The sequence below is a fragment of the Nerophis lumbriciformis genome, linkage group LG13 (assembly GCF_033978685.3).
Source record: "Nerophis lumbriciformis linkage group LG13, RoL_Nlum_v2.1, whole genome shotgun sequence".
NCBI classification, from domain to species: domain Eukaryota; kingdom Metazoa; phylum Chordata; class Actinopteri; order Syngnathiformes; family Syngnathidae; genus Nerophis; species Nerophis lumbriciformis.
Genome location: NC_084560.2, coordinates 44,992,763 through 45,018,420, shown reverse-complemented (window position 1 = coordinate 45,018,420; position 25,658 = coordinate 44,992,763). Strand labels below are relative to the sequence as shown.

The 25,658-nt window shown below is 39.9% G+C and overlaps 1 protein-coding gene across 1 annotated transcript in view; it reads left to right on the top strand.

Annotated features, from left to right (window-relative positions):
• clybl (citrate lyase beta like) overlaps positions 1 to 25,658 on the top strand; it is a 239,426-nt gene that overhangs the window by 176,934 nt on the left and 36,834 nt on the right. The window contains exons 4-5 of the mRNA XM_061970736.1: positions 14,176 to 14,277; positions 17,843 to 17,936. Of these exons, the coding sequence (XP_061826720.1) occupies positions 14,176 to 14,277; positions 17,843 to 17,936 (196 nt within the window). The remainder of the gene's footprint in view (positions 1 to 14,175; positions 14,278 to 17,842; positions 17,937 to 25,658) is intronic.

The following is a 25,658-nucleotide window of genomic DNA, read 5'->3' as shown; positions in this document are numbered from 1 at the left end:
ACCCCCTTAACATGCTTCAAAACTGACCAAACAGGACACACACATCAGAACTAGGCAAAAATTGCGATCTAATAAAAAACCCAACCCCAAAACTCAAAATTGCGCTCTAGCGCCCCCTAGGAAGAAAACTCAGACAAAACTGCCTGTAACTTCCAGTAGAAATGTCTTAGAGACATGAAACAAAAACCTCTATGTAGGTCTGATTTAGACCTAGATTTCATTCATTGACATTCTTCAGCAAAAATCAACAGGAAGTTGGCAATTCCCCCTTCAAAACAAAACTTTAGTAAAAACAGTCACTTTTGCCTCTTTGACCTGTAATTTGACCCCCTTAACATGCTTCAAAACTGACCAAACAGGACACACACATCAGAACTGGCAAAAATTGCGATCTAATAAAAAACCCAACCCCAAAACTCAAAATTGCGCTCTAGCGCCGCCCCCTAGGAAGAAAACTCAGACAAAACTGCCTGTAACTTCCAGTAGAAATGTCTTAGAGACATGAAACAAAAACCTCTATGTAGGTCTCACTTCATATATTGACAACCCCCAGCAAAAATCAACAGGAAGTTTGCAATTCCCCCTTCAAAGGAAAAGTTTTGTAAAAATCGGTCACCTTTTTTCAAACATTTTATTTATGCCTCATATAACGTACACTTATTCAGCCTTTATTTATTTGAAATTGCCTTTCAAATGTCTATTCTTGCTGTTGGCTTTTATCAAATACATTTCCCCAAAAAATGCGACTTATATATGTTTTTTCCTTCTTTATTGTGCATTTTCGGCCGGTGCGACTTATACTCCGAAAAATACGGTAGTTCAAATAAAATACCCCTCATTTTTGTATTTTTTTTCTTGTTTTTGAACACTGACTTTTTGCAGTGTACGCGTTCAAACCCCCCCTAAAAAAAACACCAAAAAAAATGTATACTCCAGTGCAACTTATATATGTTTTTTTCCTTCTTTATTGTGCATTTTCGGCCGGTGCGACTTATACTCCGAAAAATACGCTAGTTCAAATAAAATACCCCTCATTTTTGTATTTTTTTTCTTGTTTTTGAACACTGACTTTTTGCAGTGTACGCGTTCAAACCCCCCCTAAAAAAAACAACAACAAAAATGTATACTCCAGTGCAACTTATATATGTTTTTTACTTCTTTATTATGCATTTTCGGCCGGTGCGACTTATACTCCGAAAAATACGGTAGTTCAAATAAAATACCCCTCATTTTTGTATTTTTTTTTCTTGTTTTTGAACACTGACTTTTTGCAGTGTACGCGTTCAAACCCCCCCTAAAAAAACAACAACAAAAATGTATACTCCAGTGCAACTTATATATGTTTTTTTCCTTCTTTATTGTGCATTTTCGGCCGGTGCGACTTATACTCCGGAGCGACTTATACTCCGAAAAATACGGTAGTTCAAATAAAATACCCCTCATTTTTGTATTTTTTTTTTCTTGTTTTTGAACACTGACTTTTTGCAGTGTACGCGTTCAAACCCCCCCTAAAAAAACAACAACAAAAAATGTATACTCCAGTGCAACTTATATATGTTTTTTTCCTTCTTTATTGTGCATTTTCGGCCGGTGCGACTTATACTCCGAAAAATACGGTAGTTCAAATAAAATACCCCTCATTTTTGTTTTTTGTTTTCTTGTTTTTGAACACTGACTTTTTGCAGTGTACGCGTTCAAACCCCCCCTAAAAAAGACAACAACAAAAATGTATACTCCAGTGCAACTTATATATGTTTTTTTCCTTCTTTATTATGCATTTTCGACCGGTGCGACTTATACTCCGAAAAATACGGTAGTTCAAATAAAATACCCCTCATTTTTGTATTTTTTTTCTTGTTTTTGAACACTGACTTTTTGCAGTGTACGCGTTCAAACCCCCCCTAAAAAAACAACAAAAAAATGTATACTCCAGTGCAACTTATATATGTTTTTTTCCTTCTTTATTATGCATTTTCGGCCGGTGCGACTTATACTCCGGAGCGACTTATACTCCGAAAAATACGTTAGTTCAAATAAAATACCCCTCATTTTTGTATTTTTTTTTTCTTGTTTTTGAACACTGACTTTTTGCAGTGTACGCGTTCAAACCCCCCCTAAAAAAAACAACAACAAAAATGTATACTCCAATGCAACTTATATATGTTTTTTTCCTTCTTTATTGTGCATTTTCGGCCGGTGCGATTTATACTCCGAAAAATACGGTAGTTCAAATAAAATACCCCTCATTTTTGTATTTTTTTTCTTGTTTTTGAACACTGACTTTTTGCAGTGTACGCGTTCAAACCCCCCCTAAAAAAAAAAAAAAAAAAAAGTATACTCCAGTGCAACTTATATATGTTTTTTACTTCTTTATTATGCATTTTCGGCCGGTGTGACTTATACTCCGAAAAATACGGTAGTTCAAATAAAATACCCCTCATTTTTGTATTTTTTTTTCTTGTTTTTGAACACTGACTTTTTGCAGTGTACGCGTTCAAACCCCCCCTAAAAAAAACAACAACAAAAATGTATACTCCAGGGCAACTTATATATGTTTTTTTCCTTCTTTATTATGCATTTTCGGCCGGTGCGACTTATACTCCGAAAAATACGGTAGTTCAAATAAAATACCCCTCATTTTTGTTTTTTGTTTTCTTGTTTTTGAACACTGACTTTTTGCAGTGTACGCGTTCAAACCCCCCCTAAAAAAAACAACAACAAAAATGTATACTCCAGTGCAACTTATATATGTTTTTTTCCTTCTTTATTGTGCATTTTCGGCCGGTGCGACTTATACTCCGGAGCGACTTATACTCCGAAAAATACGATACTTCAAATAAAATACCCCTCATTTTTGTATTTTTTTTCTTGTTTTTGAACACTGACTTTTTGCAGTGTACGCGTTCAAACCCCCCCTAAAAAAACAACAACAAAAATGTATACTCCAGTGCAACTTATATATGTTTTTTTCCTTCTTTATTGTGCATTTTCGGCCGGTGCGACTTATACTCCGAAAAATACGGTAGTTCAAATAAAATACCCCTCATTTTTGTATTTTTTTTTCTTGTTTTTGAACACTGACTTTTTGCAGTGTACGCGTTCAAACCCCCCCTAAAAAAAACAACAACAAAAATGTATACTTCAGTGCAACTTATATATGTTTTTTTCCTTCTTTATTGTGCATTTTCGGCCGGTGCGACTTATACTCCGAAAAATACGGTAGTTCAAATAAAATACCCCTCATTTTTGTATTTTTTTTCTTGTTTTTGAACACTGACTTTTTGCAGTGTACGCGTTCAAACCCCCCCTAAAAAAAACAACAACAAAAAATGTATACTCCAGTGCAACTTATATGTTTTTTTCCTTCTTTATTATGCATTTTCGGCCGGTGCGACTTATACTCCGAAAAATACGGTAGTTCAAATAAAATACCCCTCATTTTTGTATTTTTTTTCTTGTTTTTGAACACTGACTTTTTGCAGTGTACGCGTTCAAACCCCCCCTAAAAAAACAACAACAAAAAAAATGTATACTCCAGTGCAACTTATATATGTTTTTTTCCTTCTGTATTGTGCATTTTCGGCCGGTGCGACTTATACTCCGAAAAATACGATAGTTCAAATAAAATACCCCTCATTTTTGTATTTTTTTTTCTTGTTTTTGAACACTGACTTTTTGCAGTGTACATGTTCAAACCCCCCCTAAAAAAAAAAAAAAAAAAAAAAAAAAAGTATATTCCAGTGCAACTTATATATGTTTTTTTCCTTCTTTATTGTGCATTTTCGGCCGGTGCGACTTATACTCCGAAAAATACGATAGTTCAAATAAAATACCCCTCATTTTTGTATTTTTTTTTCTTGTTTTTGAACACTGACTTTTTGCAGTGTACGCGTTCAAACCCCCCCTAAAAAAAACACCAAAAAAAATGTATACTCCAGTGCAACCTATATGTTTTTTTCCTTCTTTATTATGCATTTTCGACCGGTGCGACTTATACTCCGAAAAATACGGTAGTTCAAATAAAATACCCCTCATTTTTGTGTTTTTTTTTCTGGTTTTTGAACACTGACTTTTTGCAGTGTGGGAGCCATAACAGAATAGTGGCCCCCGTCCTCCGCTCCTCCTCCCGTAACCTCCCCTTATCCCCATTCTCCGCTTCCCCTCTGTGAAATGAACACTTCAGCAGGCAGGAAACATTTAATCTGGCCCCCTTTTGAAGAAAATTAATTGAAACTTGTCCCGCTATCGCTTCCTTTCTCTTGTCCCGTCTCCTTTTGTTGTTGTTGTGGAACGACAAGAAGAGGCGTTATTCCCCCCGTTTTTCCACAAAAAAATAGTCTTTGTCGCGTGGTTTTTTTTTTTGTTATTTTATAAACCCCTCCTCCTCAATTGAGTCTCGATTAGAGGGCCCGAGTTGTGAGAGCTATTGACGTCTAATGACTGCTGTACACGAGAGGCACAAAAGCACCCCTAAATCAGCCTCTCCAAGTGCATAATAGCCGAAGAGGCGGAGGGACGGAAACATGTAATCAGAGACGCTCCGAAAATGTATTTTTCTTCTGTTCCTGTCCGCCGTCATGTAAGATATCGGCCTTCCCCCCGTATCCGTCCTCCGTGGCAAAAATAGATTTATCCTAACACCCTCTTTTCACACTCTCAGACGCACCAACCCCTCCATCCGCCCCTTCACCCCCTGCCCCTCCTAGCTTTCACGTTGCCATGGCAGCCAGGCTCCCACCGGGTTGTGACCTCAGATGATTACAGTACAAAGCCTGTTGGGGTCTTGGAAAAAGAAAAAGAGCTTTTGAAGATGAAAAGTCTTTGATGGGTTTGTATTTATGCAAATCTCCTCAGATATGATTTATCCCGGCTGTGATTGAATGGAGAGATGATTAAAATTGGCCCTATTTTGGAGATCCTTCAATGGAGGCCTTGCTCTTTCAGACAGAGGAGAGTGTTAGCTAGTGTTTTTTTGTTGTTGTTTTTTTAGGGGGGGTTTGAACGCGTACACTGCAAAAAGTCAGTGTTCAAAAACAAGAAAAAAAAAAATACAAAAATGAGGGGTATTTTACTTGAATTAAGCAAAATTATCTGCCAATAGAACAAGAAAATGTGGCTTGTCAAGACTTTCCAAAACAAGTAAAAAAAAAGCTGTTCTATACTTTTAATCAGAAGGGTTCAATCTCTCTCCTGTGTTAGTTTGAAGCCTAAACGACAAACGCGCTCAGAGGAGATAGATTTTACAAAAATGTTGTTTTGAAGGGGGAATAGCAAACTTCCTGTTGATTTTTGCTGGGGGTTGTCAATTTATGAAATGCAGGTCTAAGTGAGACCTACATAGAGGTTTTTGTTTCATGTCTCTCCGACCTTCCCAGTGGGAGTTACAGGCAGTTTTGTCATTTTTTTTCTTCCGAGGAGCAGTTTTTTTTTGCGTTTTATTAAAAAATTGCAGTAGAGCGCAATTTTGAGATTTGGGGTTAGGTTTTTTTTTTTAGTCCTGATGTGTGAGTTCAGTTTGGTGAGTTTTGAAGCATGTTAAGGGGGTCAAATTACAGCTCAAAAAGGCAAAAGTGACTGTTTTTAGTACTTTTTTGTCTTGAAGGGGGAATTGCCAACTTCCTGTTGATTTTAGCCCGAGGATATACAATTATGAGAACTAGGTCTAAGTCAGACCTACATAGAGGTTTTTGTTTCATGTCTCTCCGAACCTTCCTAGTGGGAGTTACAGGCAGTCTAGTTTTTTTTTTTTCCTAGGGGGCGCTAGAGCGCAATTTTGCGGTTCGGTTTTATTATTAAAAGACAATTTTCGCAGGTCCTGATGTGTGGGTCAAATATGGTGAGTTTTGAAGCATGTTAAGTGGGTCAAATTAGTGCTCAAAGAGGCGGCGGAAGAATAATAATAATACAGAATAATAATAAAACCTTACAAATTCAATAGGTCCTTATGTCCGTGCGGGCCCTAATTAAAGCTGCAAGCAGCATTGGTCGGGCCCGCGTATTTGGCAGGTGCTAGTCCTAAATGTCCCAATACTTTTGTCCAGTGATAGTCATAAGTGTCCCAATACTTTTGTCTACTTTTAGTCTGAAGTGTCCCAAGACTTTTGTCTAGTGTACCTACCTTGTCTGCATTGTGTGGGCACGTTGGTGCTTCCTGCTTTTAAGCAGCCATCTTAAAAAAACAGCAGCGCAGCGGGTCTTTGAAGGGTCATAAAATCAAAACCGGAGCAGCGCTTCTGTCATTGTAATCACAAGGGTTCAATCTCTCTCCTGTGTTAGTTTGAAGGCGAAACGCGCTCAGAGGAGTTCGTTTTTGAAGGAAGGTGACGGGTTTTTACAAAAAATGTGTTTTGAAGGGGGAATATCAAACTTCCTGTTGATTTTTGCTGGGGGTTGTCAATTTATGAAATGTAGGTCTAAGTGAGACCTACATAGAGGTTTTTGTTTCATGTCTCTCCGACCTTCCCAGTGGGAGTTGCAGGCAGTTTTGTCATTTTTGTCTTCCGAGGAGCAGTTTTTTCTCCGTTTTATTCAAAAATTGCAGTAGAGCGCAATTTTGAGATTTGGGGTTAGGTTTTTTTTTTAGTCCTGATGTGTGCGTTCAGTTTGGTGAGTTTTGAAGCATGTTAAGGGGGTCAAATTACAGCTCAAAGAGGCAAAAGTGACTGTTTTTAGTACTTTTTTGTCTTGAAGGGGGAATTGCCAACTTCCTGTTGATTTTAGCCCGAGGATATACAATTATGAGAACTAGGTCTAAGTCAGACCTACATAGAGGTTTTTGTTTCATGTCTCTCCGAACCTTCCTAGTGGGAGTTACAGGCAGTCTAGTTTTTTTTTTTTCCTAGGGGGCGCTAGAGCGCAATTTTGATTTTTGCGGTTCGGTTTTATTATTAAAAGACAATTTTCGCAAGTCCTGATGTGTGGGTCAAATATGGTGAGTTTTGAAGCATGTTAAGTGGGTCAAATTAGTGCTCAAAGAGGCGGCGGAAGAATAATAATAATAAAGAATAATAATAAAACCTTACAAATTCAATAGGTCCTTATGTCCCATTGCATAAGGACTCCCTGTGGGAGTCCTTATGCAATGGGCCGTGCGGGCCCTAATTAAAGCTGCAAGCAGCATTGGTCGGGCCCGCATATTTGGCAGGTGCTAGTCCTAAGTGTCCCAATACTTTTGTTCAGTTTTCGTCATAAGTGTCCCAATACTTTTGTCTACTTTTAGTCCGAATTGTCCCAATACTTTTGTGTAGTGTACCTACCTTGTCTGCATTGTGTGGGCACGTTGGTGCTTCCTGCTTTTAAGCAGCCTTCTTGAAAAAACAGCAGCATCAGCACAGCGGCTCTTTGAAGGGTCATAAAATCAAAACCGGAGCCGGTATTAAAACTCTTTCGATAACTTTTAATCAAAAGGGTTCAATCTCTCTCCTGTGTTAGTTTGAAGCCGAAAAAACAAACACGCTCAGAGGAGATAATGTTTGAAGAAAGGTGAACGGTTTTTACAAAAATGTTGTGTTGAAGGGGGAATAGCAAGCTTCTTGTAGATTTTTGCTGGGGGTTGTCAATTTATGAAATGTAGGTCTAAGTGAGACCTACATTGAGGTTTTTGTTTCATGTCTCTCCGACCTTCCCAGTGGGAGTTACAGGCAGTTTTGTAATTTTTTTCTTCCGAGGAGCAGCTTTTTCTCCGTTTTATTAAAAAATTGCTCTAGAGCGCAATTTTTAAATTTGGGGTTAGGTTTTTTTATTAGATCGCAATTTCTGCTAGTCCTGATGTGTGGGTCAAATATGGTGAGTTTTGAAGCATGTTAAGGGGGTCAAATTACAGCTCAAAGAGGCAAAAGTGACTGTTTTTAGTACATTTTTGTCTTGAAGGGGGAATTGCCAACTTCCTGTTGATTTTTGCCCGAGGAAATTAATTAATGAAAAGTAGGGCTAAGTGAGCCCTACATAGAGGTTTTTGTTTCATGTCTCCACAACATTCGTACTGGGAGTTATAAGCAGTTTTCTTTTTAGGGGGCGCTAGAGCGCAATTTTGAGTTTTGGGGTTCGGTTTTTTTATTAAAAGACAATTTTCGCAGGTCCTGATGTGTGGGTCAAATATGGTGAGTTTTGAAGCATGTTAAGGGGGTCAAATTACAGCTCAAAGAGGCAAAAGTGACTGTTTTTAGTACATTTTTGTCTTGAAGGGGGTAATTGCCAACTTCCTGTTGATTTTTGCCCGAGGAAATTAATTAATGAAAAGTAGGGCTAAGTGAGCCCTACATAGAGGTTTTTGTTTCATGTCTCCACAACATTCGTACTGGGAGTTATAAGCAGTTTTCTTTTTAGGGGGCGCTAGAGCGCAATTTTGAGTTTTGGGGTTCGTTTTTTTTGTTAAAAGACAATTTCCGCAGGTCCTGATGTGTGGGTCAAATATGGTGAGTTTTGAAGCATGTTAAGTGGGTCAAATTAGTGCTCAAAGAGGCGGCGGAATAATAATAAAACCTTAGAAAAACAATAGGTCCTTATGTCCCATTGCATAAGGACTCCCGTTGGGATTCCTTTTACAATGGGCCATGCGGGCCCTAATTAAAGCTGCAAGCAGCGATGGACGGGACCGACTTTGAGGGCACATAAAATCCAAACCGAAACAGTAATTAAAACTCTTTGGTCAACTTTTAATCAGAAGGGTTCAATCTCTCTCCTGTGCTAGTTTAAAGCCGACACGACAAACGCGCTCAGAGGGGATAATTTTTGAAAAAAGGTGACCGATTTTTACAAAACTTTTGTTTTGAAGGGGAAATTGCAAACTTCCTGTTGATTTTTGCTGGGGGTTGTCAGTATATGAAATGTAGGTCTAAGTGAGACCTACATAGAGGTTTTTGTTTCATGTCTCTAAGACATTCCTACTGGAAGTTACAGGCAGTTTTGTCTGAGTTTTCTTCCTAGGGGGCGCTAGAGCGCAATTTTGAGTTTTGGGGTTGGGGTTTTTTATTAAATCGCAATTTTTGCCAGTTCTGATGTGTGTGTCCTGTTTGGTGAGTTTTGAAGCATGTTAAGGGGGTCAAATTACAGGTCAAAGAGGCAAAAGTGACTGTTTTTACTACAATTTTGTTTTGAAGGGGGAATTGCCAAATTTCTGTTGATTTTTGCTGAAGAATGTCAAAGAATGAAATCTAGGTCTAAATCAGACCTACATAGAGGTTTTTGTTTCATGTCTCTACGACATTCCTACCGGAAGTTACAAGCAGATTTGTTTGTGTTTTTTCCTAGGGGGCGCTAGAGCGCAATTTTGAGTTTTGGGGTTTGTTTTTTTATTAGATGGCAATTTCTACCAGTCCTGATGTGTGTGTCAAATATGGTGAGTTTTGAAGCATGTTAAGGGGGTCAAATTACAGGTCAAAGAGGCAAAAGTGACTGTTTTTACTACAATTTTGTTTTGAAGGGGGAATTGCCAACTTCCTGTTGATTTTTGCTGAAGAATGTCAATGAATGAAATCTAGGTCTAAATCAGACCTACATAGAGGTTTTTGTTTCATGTCTCTACGACATTCCTACCGGAAGTTACAAGCAGATTTGTTTATGTTTTTTCCTAGGGGGCGCTAGAGCGCAATTTTGAGTTTTGGGTTTTTTATTTTTTTATTAGATGGCAATTTCTGCCAGTCCTGATGTGTGTGTCAAATATGGTGAGTTTTGAAGCATGTTAAGGGGGCCAAATTAGAGCTCAAAGAGGCGGCGGAATAATAATAATAATAATAAAACGCACAAAATACAATAGGGTCCTCTGTCCCAAAGGGACATTGCGGTCCCTAATTAGCTAACCTCAATGGATCCAAAAATAACTTAAAATTAATATACCGTATTTTTCGGAGTATAAGTCGCACCAGCCGAAAATGCATAATAAAGAAGGAAAAAAACATATATAAGTCGCACTTTTTGGGGGAAATGTATTTGATAAAAGCCAACAGCAAGAATAGACATTTGAAAGGCAATTTAAAATAAATGAAGAATAGTGAACAACAGGCTGAATAAGTGTACGTTATATGAGGCATAAATAAGCAACTGGTATGTTAACGTAACATATTATGGTAAGAGTCATTCAAATAACTATAACATATAGAACATGCTATACGTTTACCAAACAATCTGTCACTCCTAATCGCTAAATCCCATGAAATCTTATACGTCTAGTCTCTTACGTGAATGAGATCAATAATATTATAATGTGTTCATCATTTCACACATAAGTCGCTCCTGAGTATAAGTCGCACCCCCGGCCAAACTATGAAAAAAACTGCCACTTATAGTCCGAAAAATACGGAATTTTCACTAATAACAAGTGTACTTTTCTTGCTAGGAAAAAAAAAAGAGACCTTTTTGCTCAATATGTTGAAAAACATTCTTAAATGAAGTAAATGCTAGTGCCATTATCTTGACATAATGATATTACATTTCTTGAAACCAGCAAAGTTATACTAAAAACTAATTTATTGTTCTTAATGGAAAGGCAACAAGGCAAGCGCTTGTTACTCTCGGGGTCTCCTAGCCGCTCAGGCAAATCATATTGTCTAAAAATGCATTTTTCCATGGATAACATGACATCATCGCGCCAAGTGCGTGCTCTTTCAGTCAATTAGTGCACATATATACAGCCCGGCCCCTGGCCAAACATTCTTTAATTGTAATTTTGAAGAATTTACCTGAATGTGCATGAACTATTTCTGTTCAAAACTGTTAGAAATGTTAAATGTTTAAATATTAACTGTCAGTTTACTGTACTGTGCCAACTGTACTACTATATGAGTACCTATTTTCTATTGTTTCATTGAAAATAAAACAGCAAAGTCCATTTGGCTGTCATCTGTTTTAATTACGAGACACAATTGTGTCAAAGTCATGATTTTTTTTAATGCTTGAAATAAGAAATGATTACCGTATTTTTCCGACTATAAGTGGCAGTTTTTTTCATAGTTTGGCCCGGGGGTGCGACTTATACTCAGGAGCGACTTATGTGTGAAATTATTAGCACGTTATCGTAAAATATCAAATAATATTATTTAGCTCATTCATGTTCTATATGTTATAGTTATTTGAATGACTCTTACCATAATATGTTACGTTAACATACCAGTTGGTTATTTATGCCTCATATAACGTACACTTATTCAGCCTGTTGTTCACTATTCTTGATTTATTTTAAATTGCCTTGCAAATGTCTATTCTTGCTGTTGGCTTTTATCAAATACATTTCCCCCCAAAAATGCGACTTATACTCCAGTGCAACTTATAATTTTTTTTTCCTTCTTTATTATGCATTTTCGGCCGGTGCGACTTATACTCCGGTGCGACTTATACTCCGAAAAATGCGGTACTTTAAAAAAGTAGTTGTTGATGACACAGCTTTGCAACACTTGATATTCTAGTTTCAAGCATGTTTTACTCAATATAGGTCATCAAATCTCAGCAACAAGCTGTAATATCTTACTGAGATCATTTAGGACACTTAAAACAAGTAAAACACTCTAACATAAAATCTGCTCAGTGAGAAGAATTATCTTATCAGACGGAAAATAAGTAAATATCACCCTTATTTGACATATTCATACCTGCCAACTACTCCGGTTTTCCCGTAATTAGTACGGTTTTCATCAACCTATTCCGGGTTACGGTTGCAGTGATAAAAAATACGGTTTTTCATTCATTAAAAAAAAAAAATTTATTTACGAAATCGCGTAACAACAATGACAATCGACACTGCTTCCCGTAACTTCCTATCGAGCCATTCCGAATGCCATGCGCGAGGCTTTTTATAGCACCGCTGCCAAGCACGAGGCACCAGTTGCCATTGTTTCCAAACGAGCGAACGATCATGGAATCAGCCGGAGAAAAATCGCAAACGAGTCTTAAACCGAAAAGAAAACCGCAGTCATTCCGTGAAGAATATTCAAAAGCCTATCCGGGAATAATTATCCGTTCCAAAAAGGGTGAAAACTACGCGAATTGCACCTTGTGCAGACAAGATTTTTCGATCGGACACGGAGGAATTAGCGATGTAAAAGACCACGTCGGGACAAAAAAACACAAGTCTAATGCCGTTGCTAGCGATACAAGTGGAAAACTTTCAACGTTTTTCGTCGCCCAAACAGATTCTTTGGATACATTTGGATTTTAGCCACAAAAAGGTAATGACACCAATGTTATCTATTGGAATTGTTTAGTACTGTTATACTGTTAAAAGTGTTTATACTATTTATGCTTTCAAGTCCAAGTTGAAGAAATCTTGTTAAATGTTGACAGCATAACTACCAAAATACAGAAGTATGTCCTTAATATTTTTGCGGTGCTATTTCTGTTGAAAAGTTCAAATGATTACATTAGAGATGTGATGTGCCACTTTTCAAGTGTCTGATGGCTTCAATTCATTTTCATTCATTTTTCGTATTTTGAATTCTTTTGAAAGGCTTACAAAAAAAACGACATTTGAATTGTAATTCCACGCTATTGACAGGACTATTAATTTTAATGAAGTTAGCTTACCATGTTTACAGTATGATAATTGTGATAGAAATGTGAATTTTAGGCACAGAATATTTTTTACAATTGAACAAGGCAGTAGATTATACAAGCTTGGACAGAAAGTTAATAATGACACCAATTTTTTTTTTAAATGGAATTATTTAGTACTGTTTTACCATTTGTTTACTGTAAAAAGTGTTTATACTTTCAATTACCAAATTGAAGTCTTGTGAAAGGTTGACAGGATAACTGGCATTAACTGTCAAAATCATTTCAAACTATCGAAGTTATCTTACAGAATAAACATGTCAATCAACCCATATGATTTTTGCTGTCATATTTTTGTTTTGAAAAGTCACTGTGACTGATAGAAAAGTGATGGTTTTAGCAACATTTTAACCTGTCTGAATGCTAATAATCATTTTGCGTCGGGGGGGGGCGAAGCCTGAACCCCCCACCAGGACTTTGTCCTGGACCTACCGGGGCCTGCAACCCCTGGACCCTGGCTACTAGGTTTTTCTGATTTCAAAAGTTGGCAGGTATGCATATTTCATCTTACTTAGATTTCTTTTTGCAGTGCACCTGAGATTATTGTGAGGAAAATGCGAGGACACAAAGTTTTAGTGGACTAAAGGAGGGGCTTTTGAAAGCTGATAAAGGGAAGAGGGGGGGGGTGGGGCTTTTGTGTGTTTCCAGATGATAGATTTTGGAATTTGGGCTATCCCACCGCCAGTCCGAGGCTCGCTGTGAACTGGTCTGTTGGAAGGGGGAGAAAGAAAAAAAAATCGGGGAATGCTTTGGTCTTTCAAAGAATTAAACTCTGGGGGTTTCTTTAAGATGAGGCCTAGGTGTGCCGGTGCCTCGCTGGCATCCATAAAAGATGTGCATGCAAATGGGGAGTAATGTCGACTTCCTCGGATCTTGTTTCTTCTGCCACTTGTGCATGCATGTGTATTTACATGAGCCTGGCAGGGGGGTGCGGGGGGGTCCGCCGTCGCCACGCAAGGGAAGGCGGTGCATGGGACTTCAGACGAAAATGAAGGAACGGTGGGGGGCTAACCCTGGTGATAATGTCGAATATTCCCTCCATGTTTCTTGGCATAATGGCTGCTAAGTGAGCAGGTTGTCCAGATGCATATCAAAAGTATTTTTTTAATTTTTTTTTGCATGTCTCCTGTGACGGATGTTGAAAGCTGTCGTATCGCTTACCGGTAACATTTCTATTCCTGTTTTGTTTTTTGGGTTTTTTTTGTTTTTTTTTTCGTTTTTCCCCCCCCCCTCCCACACACCCTTGAATTAAGTCTGGCACAATAGCGCAGTGTGAGCTCTTTGGAGTGGGCTAATAATGCAGTGGTAAGTGCACTTAGGGGTGGCAGCTGCACGGTGAGGAGCAGCAACTTCCAGTCTTCTCGGAGCACGACGCATCTTTTAATTTATTCATTTAAACATCTATTACAAATGAATACGCCGTCATCAAAGGGGAAAAACAGCGGAAAGGGGTTTGTTGTTATTAACGATGAAATTATGCGGCTGGTGCGAGCGCCACAGAAGTCCGCGTGTGTCCGCCGTGGCGGAAAGTAGAACAAACAAATTAATCTGGCGTAATTGCGCCGCGCCGTGACGTTTTTTTTTGCCGTTTGCGCAAACGGCGAGCTAATGAGTCGTGCCGTCTGTGTTCTTCAGTTCGTTGACAGGTTTCAGCGCAGCTTGAAAGGACGGCCGCTGACGGAGCCCGTTCGCCTGGTGACCTTTGTGGAAACTGCTGTGGGCCTGCTCAACTTTAAGGTAAATTGAAAAAGACTCCCCTCCCAAACTGCCCCCGCCCACCAAACGTATTCCCCATGAGATGGGTTCTGTTTGTTTGCGAATGATCAATTAAATGCATCCGTACTGTCAAATTGAAAGCATCCAGCTCCGAACTTTCTTTCTACATTTTTGTCTTGTCTTTGAAGAAAAAAAAATGCTATGCTTTTGTAGCAACTGTGTTTATTCCAATTCACAAAATATATATCCACAAATTATTATTTTAATCATCAGTAAAACCTCAGTAAACTCAAATAATGCTACTTGGTAACAGTAGAAGGGAATGTCAAAGACAAATACCGTATTTTTCGGACTACAAGTCGCAGTTTTTTTCATAGTTTGCGACTTATATATGTTTTTTTCCTTCTTTATTATGCATTTTCGGCCGGTGCGACTTATACTCCGGTGCGGCTTATATATGTTTTTTTCCTTCTTTATTATGCATTTTCAGCCGGTGCGACTTATACTCCGGTGCGACTTATATATGTTTTTTTTCTTCTTTATTATGCATTTTCGGCCGGTTAGACTTATACTCCAGTCCGATTTATATATGTTTTTTTCTTTCTTTATTATGCATTTTCGGCCGGTGCGACTTATACTCCGGTGCGACTTATATGTTTTTTTCCTTCTTTATTATGCATTTTCGGCCGGTGCGACTTATACTCCGGTGCGACTTATATATGTTTTTTTCCTTCTTTATTATGCATTTTCGGCCGGTTAGACTTATACTCCAGTCCGATTTATATATGTTTTTTTCTTTCTTTATTATGCATTTTCGGCCGGTGCGCCTTATACTCCGGTGCGACTTATATGTTTTTTTCCTTCTTTATTATGCATTTTCGGCCGGTGCGACTTATACTACGGTGCGACTTATATATGTTTTTTTTCTTCTTTATTATGCGTTTTCGGCTGGTGCGACTTATACTCCGGTGCGACTTATATATGTTTTTTTCCTTCTTTATTATGCATTTTCGGCCGGTGCGACTTATTCTACGGTGCAACTTATATATGTTTTTTTTCCTTCCTTATTATGCATTTTCGGCCGGTGCGACTTATACTCCGGTGCGACTTATATATGTTTTTTTCCTTCTTTATTATGCATTTTCGGCCGGTGCGACTTATACTCCGGTGCGACTTATATATGTTTTTTTCCTTCTTTATTATGCATTTTCGGCCGGTGCGACTTATACTCCGGTGCGACTTATATATGTTTTTTTCTTTCTTTATTATGCATTTTCGGCCGGTGCGACTTATATATGTTTTTTTCCTTCTTTATTATGCATTTTCGGCCGGTGCGACTTATACTCCAGTGCGACTTATATATGTTTTTTTCCTTCTTTGTTATGCATTTTCGGCCGGTGCGACTTATACTCCGGTGCGACTTATACTCCGGTGCGACTTATATATGTTTTTTTCCTTCTTTATTATGCATTTTCGGCCGGTGCGACTTATATATGTTTTTTTCCTTCTTTATTATGCATTTTCGGCCGGTGCGACTTATACTCCAGTGCGACTTATATATGTTTTTTTCCTTCTTTATTATGAATTTTCAGCCGGTGCGACTTATATATGTTTTTTTCCTTCTTTATTATGCATTTTCGGCCGGTGCGACTTATACTCCGGTGCGACTTATATATGTTTTTTTCCTTGTTTATTATGCATTTTCGGCCGGTGCGACTTATATATGTTTTTTTCCTTCTTTATTATGCATTTTCGGCCGGTGCGACTTATACTCCAGTGCAACTTATATATGTTTTTTTTCCTTCTTTATTATGCATTTTCGGCTGGTGCGACTTATACTCCAGTGCGACTTATATATGTTTTTTTCTTTCTTTGTTATGCATTTTCGGCCGGTGCGACTTATACTACGGTGCGACTTATATATGTTTTTTCCATTCTTTATTATGCATTTTCGGCCGGTGCGACTTATATATGTTTTTTTCCTTCTTTATTATGCATTTTCGGCCGGTGCGACTTATACTCCGGTGCGACTTATACTCCGGTGCGACTTATATATGTTTTTTCCTTCTTTATTATGCATTTTCGGCCGGTGCGGACACGTTTCCAGTGAGGGTTGGGCTGCCCTTTGTCACCGATTCTGTTCATAACTTTTATGGACAGAATTTCTAGGCACAGTCAAGGCGTTGAGGGGATCCGGTTTGGTGGCTGCAGGATTTAGGTCTCTGCTTTTTGCAGATGATGTGGTCCTGATGGCTTCATCTGGCCAGGATCTTCAGCTCTCGCTGGATCGGTACGCAGCCGAGTGTGAAGCGACTGGGATGAGAATCAGCACCTCCAAGTCCGAGTCCATGGTTCTCGCCCGGAAAAGGGTGGAGTGCCATCTCCGGGTTGGGGAGGAGACCCTGCCCCAAGTGGAGGAGTTCGATTACCTCGGAGTCTTGTTCACGAGTGAGGGAAGAGTGGATCGTGAGATCGACAGGCGGCATCTTCAGTAATGCGGACGCTGTATCGATCCGTTGTGGTGAAGAAGGAGCTGAGCCGGAAGGCTCTCAATTTACCGGTCGATCTACGTTCCCGTCCTCACCTATGGTCATGAGCTTTGGGTTGTGACCGAAAGGACAAGATCACGGGTACAAGCGGCCGAAATGAGTTTCCTCCGCCGGGTGGCAGGGCTCTCCCTTAGAGATAGGGTGAGAAGCTCTGTCATCCGCGGGGAGCTCAAAGTAAAGTTGCTACTCCTCCACATGGAGAGGAGCCAGATGAGGTGGTTCGGGCATCTGGTCAGGATGCCACCCGAGAGGTGTTTAGGGCACGTCCGACCGGTAAGAGGCCACGCGGAAGACCCAGGACACGTTGGGAAGACTATGTCTCCCGGCTGGCCTGGGAACGCCTCGGGATCCCCCGGGAAGAGCTGGACGAAGTGGCTGGGGAGAGGATGGAAGAAGATGGATGGATCAAACTTTCTTGTTCTTGTCAAAAGTCTAGCAGCCACATTTTGTACCAACTGTAATCTTTTAATGCTAGACATAGGGAGACCTCAAAATAATATGTGACAGTAATGGAGACGAGACGTAACGAACGCATGAATAATGATCTCGGCGTCGCTGGTGGACAAAATGGAACGAATTTTGACGATATTACGGAGACGGAAAAAAAGATTATTTGATCAGAACATTTCCCCTCGCTAATCCCTACAAGTGTTATTAAACATCATTAAAAAGGCGTCAATTAAATATATTTTGCATGAGTGCGAAAGCTTGTCTCTCAGCATTTTTACACAACCATGAGATCTTTCAAAAAAACTTCAAAGGGAGGCCGTCCTTCATGTTTGCGCCTGCTGGCGGCTTACTCGCTTGTCTAGTGTTCCAATTTCAAGCCTTGATGGAGAGCAAAAGGCGAGGAAAAGGGCTTTGCGTTCATTAGCATATTTGATAAGAGGGAAATGTTTGTAATGTTTTCTTTTTTGTGTTCCTTGTGAAGACAAATCACAAAGCCAGACTGTTTGAAGTCCTCTGGTGTTTATAATTAGATTCAGCGTCTCCTCTCCCGCCAGCCGCTAACGTGTACACGCCCTGCTTCTCTCCAGGACGTTTGCGAGGAAATCCGCCAACTCGCACCCAAGGCCGACCTCCATCACGACGGCGTGGTGTTCGGCTCCGACGACTTCTGCGCCAGCATAGGTAGCTATTACGCCCCTTTGTTAACCACGGGTGTGCTCGTTTACTGCTGCGTCTTTGGTGGACACCTGGTGAAATGTTGTCATGGCTTGATCGGAGACTTCCACTATATTCATGTTGTATTTTTTTAGGGGTGTACACAAGTAGTCATAGTGTACAAGTCTTATCCACCTGAATAACATTTATCACTGATATAATGCTATTTGGTAACAGTAGAAAGGAAAGTCAAACACAAATACAAATACAGGTAAAAGCCAGTAAATTAGAATATTTTGAAAAATTTGATTTATTTCAGTAATTGCATTCAAAAGGTGTAACTTGTACATTATATTTATTCATTGCACACAGACTGATGCATTCAAATGTTTATCTCATTTAATTTGGATGATTTGAAGTGGCAACAAATGAAAATCCAAAATTCCGTGTGTCACAAAATTAGAATATTACTTAAGGCTAATACAAAAAAGGGAGTTTTAGAAATGTTGGCCAACTGAAAAGTATGAAAATGAAAAATATGAGCATGTACAATACTCAATACTTGGTTGGAGCTCCTTTTGCCTCAATTACTGCGTTAATGCGGCGTGGCATGGAGTCGATGAGTTTCTGGCACTGCTCAGGTGTTATGAGAGCCCAGGTTGCTCTGATAGTGGCCTTCAACTCTTCTGCGTTTTTGGGTCTGGCATTCTGCATCTTCCTTTTCACAATACCCCACAGATTTTCTATGGGGCTAAGGTCAGGGGAGTTGGCGGGCCAATTTAGAACAGAAATGCCATGGTCCGTAAACCAGGCACGGGTAGATTTTGCGCTGTGTGCAGGCGCCAAGTCCTGTTGGAACTTGAAATCTCCATCTCCATAGAGCAGGTCAGCAGCAGGAAGCATGAAGTGCTCTAAAACTTGCTGGTAGACGGCTGCGTTGACCCTGGATCTCAGGAAACAGAGTGGACCGACACCAGCAGATGACATGGCACCCCAAACCATCACTGATGGTGGAAACTTTACACTAGACTTCAGGCAACGTGGATCCTGTGCCTCTCCTGTCTTCCTCCAGACTCTGGGACCTCGATTTCCAAAGGAAATGCAAAATTTGCATGGTTGGGTGATGGTTTGGGGTGCCATGTCATCTGCTGGTGTCGGTCCACTCTGTTTCCTGAGATCCAGGGTCAACGCAGCCGTCTACCAGCAAGTTTTAGAGCACTTCATGCTTCCTGCTGCTGACCTGCTCTATGGAGATGGAGATTTCAAGTTCCAACAGGACTTGGCGCCTGCACACAGCGCAAAATCTACCCGTGCCTGGTTTACGGACCATGGTATTTCTGTTCTAAATTGGCCCGCCAACTCCCCTGACCTTAGCCTCATAGAAAATCTGTGGGGTATTGTGAAAAGGAAGATGCAGAATGCCAGACCCAAAAACGCAGAAGAGTTGAAGGCCACTATCAGAGCAACCTGGGCTCTCAGAACACCTGAGCAGTGCCAGAAACTCATCGACTCCATGCCACGCCGCATTAACGCAGTAATTGAGGCAAAAGGAGCTCCAACCAAGTATTGAGTATTGTACATGCTCATATTTTTCATTTTCATACTTTTCAGTTGGCCAACATTTCTAAAAAAATCCCTTCTTTGTATTAGCCTTAAGTAATATTCTAATTTTGTGACACACGGAATTTTGGATTTTCATTTGTTGCCACTTCAAATCATCAAAATTAAATGAAATAAACATTTGAATGCATCAGTCTGTGTGCAATGAATAAATATAATGTACAAGTTACACCTTTTGAATGCAATCACTGAAATAAATCAAGTTTTTCAAAATATTCTAATTTACTGGCTTTTACCTGTAGACGGAGTAGATATTGAAAGGGTAAAAGTAAACATATTTTTCAGTATTATAATCAGAGATGTCCGATAATGGCTTTTTTTGCCGATATTCCGATATTGTCCAACTCTTAATTACCGATTCCGATATCAAGCGATACCGATATATGCAGTGGTGGAATGGAACACATTATTCATACTTGCCAACCCTCCCGAATTTTCCCGGGAGACTCCCGAAATTCAGCGCCTCTCCCGAAAACCTCCCGGGACAAATATTTCTCCCGAAAATCTCCCGATTTTCAGCCGGAGCTGGAGGGGGCGTGGCCTCCAGCGCCGCTCCCAGTCTGTGGAACACTCTCCCTGACCACCTGAGGGCACCACAGACGGTGGATGCTTTTAAAAAAGGCTTAAAACCCTTCTTTTTAAAAAAGCTTTTTTTTAGATATATGCATACTAGTTTTAGCTATTTGGCTGTTGTAGTTTTTATTTTTAATTATTTTTACTTATGTTATTTATTTATTTTGAATACACTGTAGCACTTAGAGGTTGTTTACTCAATGTAAAGTGCTTTTTACAAATACAATCTATTATTATTTTTACCTTTTTTTGTTAAGTACATAACTCCACATAAATAAATGATAAATGGGTTGTACTTGTATAGCGCTTTTCTACCTTCAAGGTACTCAAAGCGCTTTGACACTACTTCCACATTTACCCATTCACACACACATTCACACACTGATGGAGGGAGCTGCCATGCAAGGCGCTAACCAGCAGCCATCAGGAGCAAGGGTGAAGTGTCTTGCTCAGGACACAACGGACATGACGAGGTTGGTACTAGGTGGGGATTGAACCAGGGACCCTCGGGTCGCGCACGGCCATTCTTCCACTGCGCCACGCCGTCCCAATGTGTTCATTCATAGTTTTGATGCCTTCAGTGACAATCTACAATGTAAATAGTCATGAAAATAAAATAAAAAAACGCATTGAAATTAGGTGTGTTCAAACTTTTGGCCTGTACTGCATATACTGTACTCCCGAAATTCAGCGCCTCTCCCGAAAACCTCCCGGGACAAATATTCTCCCGAAAATCTCCCGATTTTCAGCCGGAGCTGGAGGGGGCGTGGCCTCCAGCGCCGCTCCCAGTCTGTGGAACACTCTCCCTGACCACCTGAGGGCACCACAGACGGTGGATGCTTTTAAAAAAGGCTTAAAACCCTTAAAAACCAGCCTTTTTTCATGACGGGAGGACAACAGGGTGACAAGAACTAAATCATCCAGACAAGAGATACATTGTATTATTATGTTTATCTTACCTAAAAATAAATATATTTATTAATTAAAAAAAACAAAAACGAAATACATTTTTACTATATTTTGCTAAAAACGTCAAAATTAATTGTATTTTTATTTGTATTTTTTCCTGACTCCTTATTACATCCAGCCATAGAATTTATACATTAAAATAAACATATTTGAAATAATTAATTTCAAATGATCATAATTCATTTAAAATGACCATATTTAATTATTAAAATAATTGCTTGTTTATCAACAACTTTAGCATTTTATTCATTACATTTTGAAGCTCTCAGAAGCCAAGTTATGTTATATTCCTTAAGATTTATTTATGCAAGTTTGAAGTGTCAATTATCTAAACACAGTTTTGTTTGCATATTTTCAGGATGTAGATATATATATATATATATATATATATATATGTATGTGTGGGAAAAAAATCACAAGACTATGTCATCTCTACAGGCCTGTTTCATGAGGGGGGGTACCCTCAATCATCAGGAGATTTTAATGGGAGCATTCACATACCATGGTTTATATAGGGCACAGAGTGGGTGGGTACAGGCTGGCGTAGGGGCGTGGTGATTGGCTCATGTGTTACCTAGGAGGTGTTTCCGTCTATGGCGGCATGTTGTTTCAATTTCGCTGCGCTTGTTGAGGGATGACAGGTCTGGACGGTAAATAATAAACAGTTTCTCTTTCAAGCATAGGTTGCATCTTTTATTACCACTATTGTAAGGTGTGCTGGATGCAAGAATTTGCCATGTTATTGAATATTCAACATTATTGTCTTTGAGGTCCCAAATGTGTTTGCTGAGTTCTGTGGTATTTCTCAGGTTTTTGTTCCTGAAAGAAGCCTTGTGATTGTTCCATCTGGTTTTGAATGCTCCCTCGGTTAATCCTACATATGTGTCGGATGTGTTAATGATTACCTGATTGCCCTCTCAACGGGGGGTGCTTACAAACATCAGTTGTCTACCAATCTAAGGTAATACGCAAGGACATTAACACATCCGACACATATGTAGGATTAACCGAGGGAGAATTCAAAACCAGATGGAACAATCACAAGGCTTCTTTCAGGAACCAAAACCTGCGGAATACCACAGAACTCAGCAAACACATTTGGGACCTCAAAGACAATAATGTTGAATATTCAATAACATGGCAAATTCTTGCATCCAGCACACCTTACAATAGTGGTAATAAAAGATGCAACCTATGCTTGAAAGAGAAACTGTTTATTATTTACCGTCCAGATCTGTCATCCCTCAACAAGCGCAGCGAAATTGTAACAACATGCCGCCACAGACGGAAACACCTCCTAGGTAACACATGAGCCAATCACCACGCCCCTAAGCCAGCCTGTACCCACCCACTCTGTGCCCTATATAAACCATGGTATGCGAATGCTCCCATTAAAATCTCCTGATGATTGAGGGTACCCCCCCTCATGAAACAGGCCTGTAGAGATGAAATAGTCTTGTGATTTTTTTCCCACACATACATATATTGCGCTCTACTACGGTATCGAGCACTATTTTTTGGATAACCTTATTAAGACATATATATATATATATATATGTATGAAATACTTGACTTGGTGAATTCTAGCTGTCAATATACTCCTCCCCTCTTAACCACGCCCCCAACCACGCCCCGCCCCACCCCTGACCACGCCCCCCACCCCCCACCTCCCGAAATCGGAGGTCTCAAGGTTGGCAAGTATGCATTATTATGCCTAATTTTGTTGTGATGCCCCGCTGGATGCATTAAACAATGTAACAAGGTTTTCCAAAATAAATCAACTCAAATTATGGGAAAAAAAAGTGCCAACATGGCACTGCCATATTTATTATTGAAGTCACAAAGTGCATTATTATTTTTTTAGCATGCCTCAAAACAGCAGCTTGGAATTTGGTACATGCTCTCCCTGAGGTTGAGGTGGGGGGGAGGGGGGATGGGGTGTATAATGTAGCGTCCCGGAAGAGTTAGTGCTGCAAGGGTTTCTGGGTATTTGTCCTGTTGTGTTTATGTTGTGTTACGGTGCGGATGTTCTCCCGAAATGTGTTTGTCGTTCTTGTTTGGTGTGGGTTCACAGTGTGGCGCATATTTGTAAACAGTGTTAAAGTTGTTTATACGGCCACCCTCAGTGTGACCTGTATGGCTGTTGACCAAGTATTCACTTGTGTGTGTGAAAAGCCGTAGATAAGGTTTATTGGCGCTCTGTACTTCTCCCTACGTCCGTGTACACAGCGGCCTTTTAAAAAGTCATACATTTTACTTCTTGAAACCGATGCCGATAATTTCGGCAGTCCGATATTATCGGACATCTCTAGTAAAAACTATTCAAAAGGGTTAAGTTCACTTTTCTCGTGTTTGGCAGAGACAGTTTGGGGGAGTAACGGTGCCAAATAACGATGTGTTCGAAGCAGAAGGCGTAAAACGGCAGGTTTTAAGTGTCATGTGGGTCGAGGAGGAGGAGCCACAGTCACCCTTTACTGTGTACCTCTTGCTTGGCTTCGATAGTAACTAGAGATGTCCGATAATAATATCGGACTGCCGATATTATCGGCCGATAAATGCTTTAAAATGTAATATCGGAAATGATCAGTATCGGTTCCAAAATTATCGGTATCTGTTTCAAAAAGTAAAATGTATGACTTTTTAAAAGGCCGTATAAACAACTTTAACACTGTTACAAATATGTGTGAACCCACACCAAACAAGAATGACAAACACATTTCGGGAGAACATCCGCACCGTAACACAACATAAACACAACAGAACAAATACCCAGAATCCCTTGCAGCACTAACTCTTCCGGGACGCTACATTATACACCCCCCCTCTACCCCCCACCTCAATCTCCTCATGCTCTCTCAGGGAGAGCATGTCCCAAATTCCAAGCTGCTGTTTTGAGGCATGTTAAAAAAAAATAATGCACTTTGTGACTTCAATAATAAATATGGCAGTGCCATGTTGGCACTTTTTTTCCATAACTTGAGTTGATTTATTTTGGAAAACCTTGTTACATTGTTTAATGCATCCAGCGGGGCATCACAACAAAATTAGGCATAATAATGTGTTCATTCCACCACTGTATATATCGGAATCGGTAATTAAGAGTTGGACAATATCGGAATATCGGCAAAAAAAACATTATCGGACATCCCTAATACAAACCCCGTTTCCATATGAGTTGGGAAATTGTGTTAGATGTAAATATAAACGGAATACAATGATTTGCAAATCATTTTCAACCCATATTCAGTTGAATATGCTACAAAGACAACATATTTGATGTTCAAACTGATAAACATTTTTTTTTGTTTTGCAAATAATCATTAACTTTAGAATTTGATGCCAGCAACACGTGACAAAGAAGTTGGGAAAGGTGGCAATAAATACTGATAAAGTTGAGGAATGCTCATCAAACACTTATTTGGAACATCCCACAGGTGAACAGGCTAATTGGGAACAGGTGGGTGCCATGATTGGGTATAAAAGTAGATTCCATGAAATGCTCAGTCATTCACAAACAAGGATGGGGCGAGGGTCACCACTTTGTCGACAAATGCGTGAGCAAATTGTTGAACAGTTTAAGAAAAACCTTTCTCAACCAGCTATTGCAAGGAATTTAGGGATTTCACCATCTACGCTCTGTAAAATCATCAAAGGGTTCAGAGAATCTGAAGAAATCACTGCACGTAAGCACCTTCCATCCCTCAGGCTGTACTGCATCAACAAGCGACATCAGTGTGTAAAGGATATCACCACATGGGCTCAGGAACACTTCAGAAACCCACTGTCAGTACCGTATTTTCCGCACCATAAGGCGCCCTGGGTTATAAGCCGCGCCTTCAATGAACGGCATATTTCAAAACTTTGTCCACCTATAAGCCGCCCCGTGTTATAAGCCGCATCTAACTGCGCTAAAGGAATGTCAAAAAAACAGTCAGATAGGTCAGTCAAACTTTAATAATATATTAAAAACCAGCGTGATGTGGGCGCGCATGGAGTCGTATATCAACATGGACGGAGCTGCGTGAAAAAAGCCACCCGGCCTCTTCGCGTAAACTTACCTTAACCACTCGCTCATCTTTTCTTCATCCATCCATCCCTTCGAGTTAGCTTTTATGATGACGCCGGCTGGAAAGGTCTCTTTTGGCAAGGTCTTCCTTTTGAATATCACCATGGGTGGAAGTTTCTGGCCATTAGCATGGCAAGCTAGAACCACAGTGAAGGATGACTTCTCATTCCCTGTGGTGCGAATATTCACCGTACGTGCTCCCGTTGTATCCACAGTGCGGTTCACAGGAATATCAAAAGTCAGTGGAACCTCGTCCATGTTGATAATGTTCTCTGGCCGGATCTTTTTTTCAGCTATCTTGTTTTTACAATATGCACGGAAAGTAGCCAGCTTTTCTTGAAAGTCTTTAGGCAGTTGCTGTGAAATAGTAGTCCGTGTGCGGATGGAGAGATTGCGTCTTTTCATGAACCGGATCCCTGTCGCTTAGTAGGAGCCATTTCGTGGTCTTTACAGATGTAAACACACAAAGGAAATGAAACGTACGGTAATATCCGCGCGCTTCTTCTTCTTCTACGCGGGCG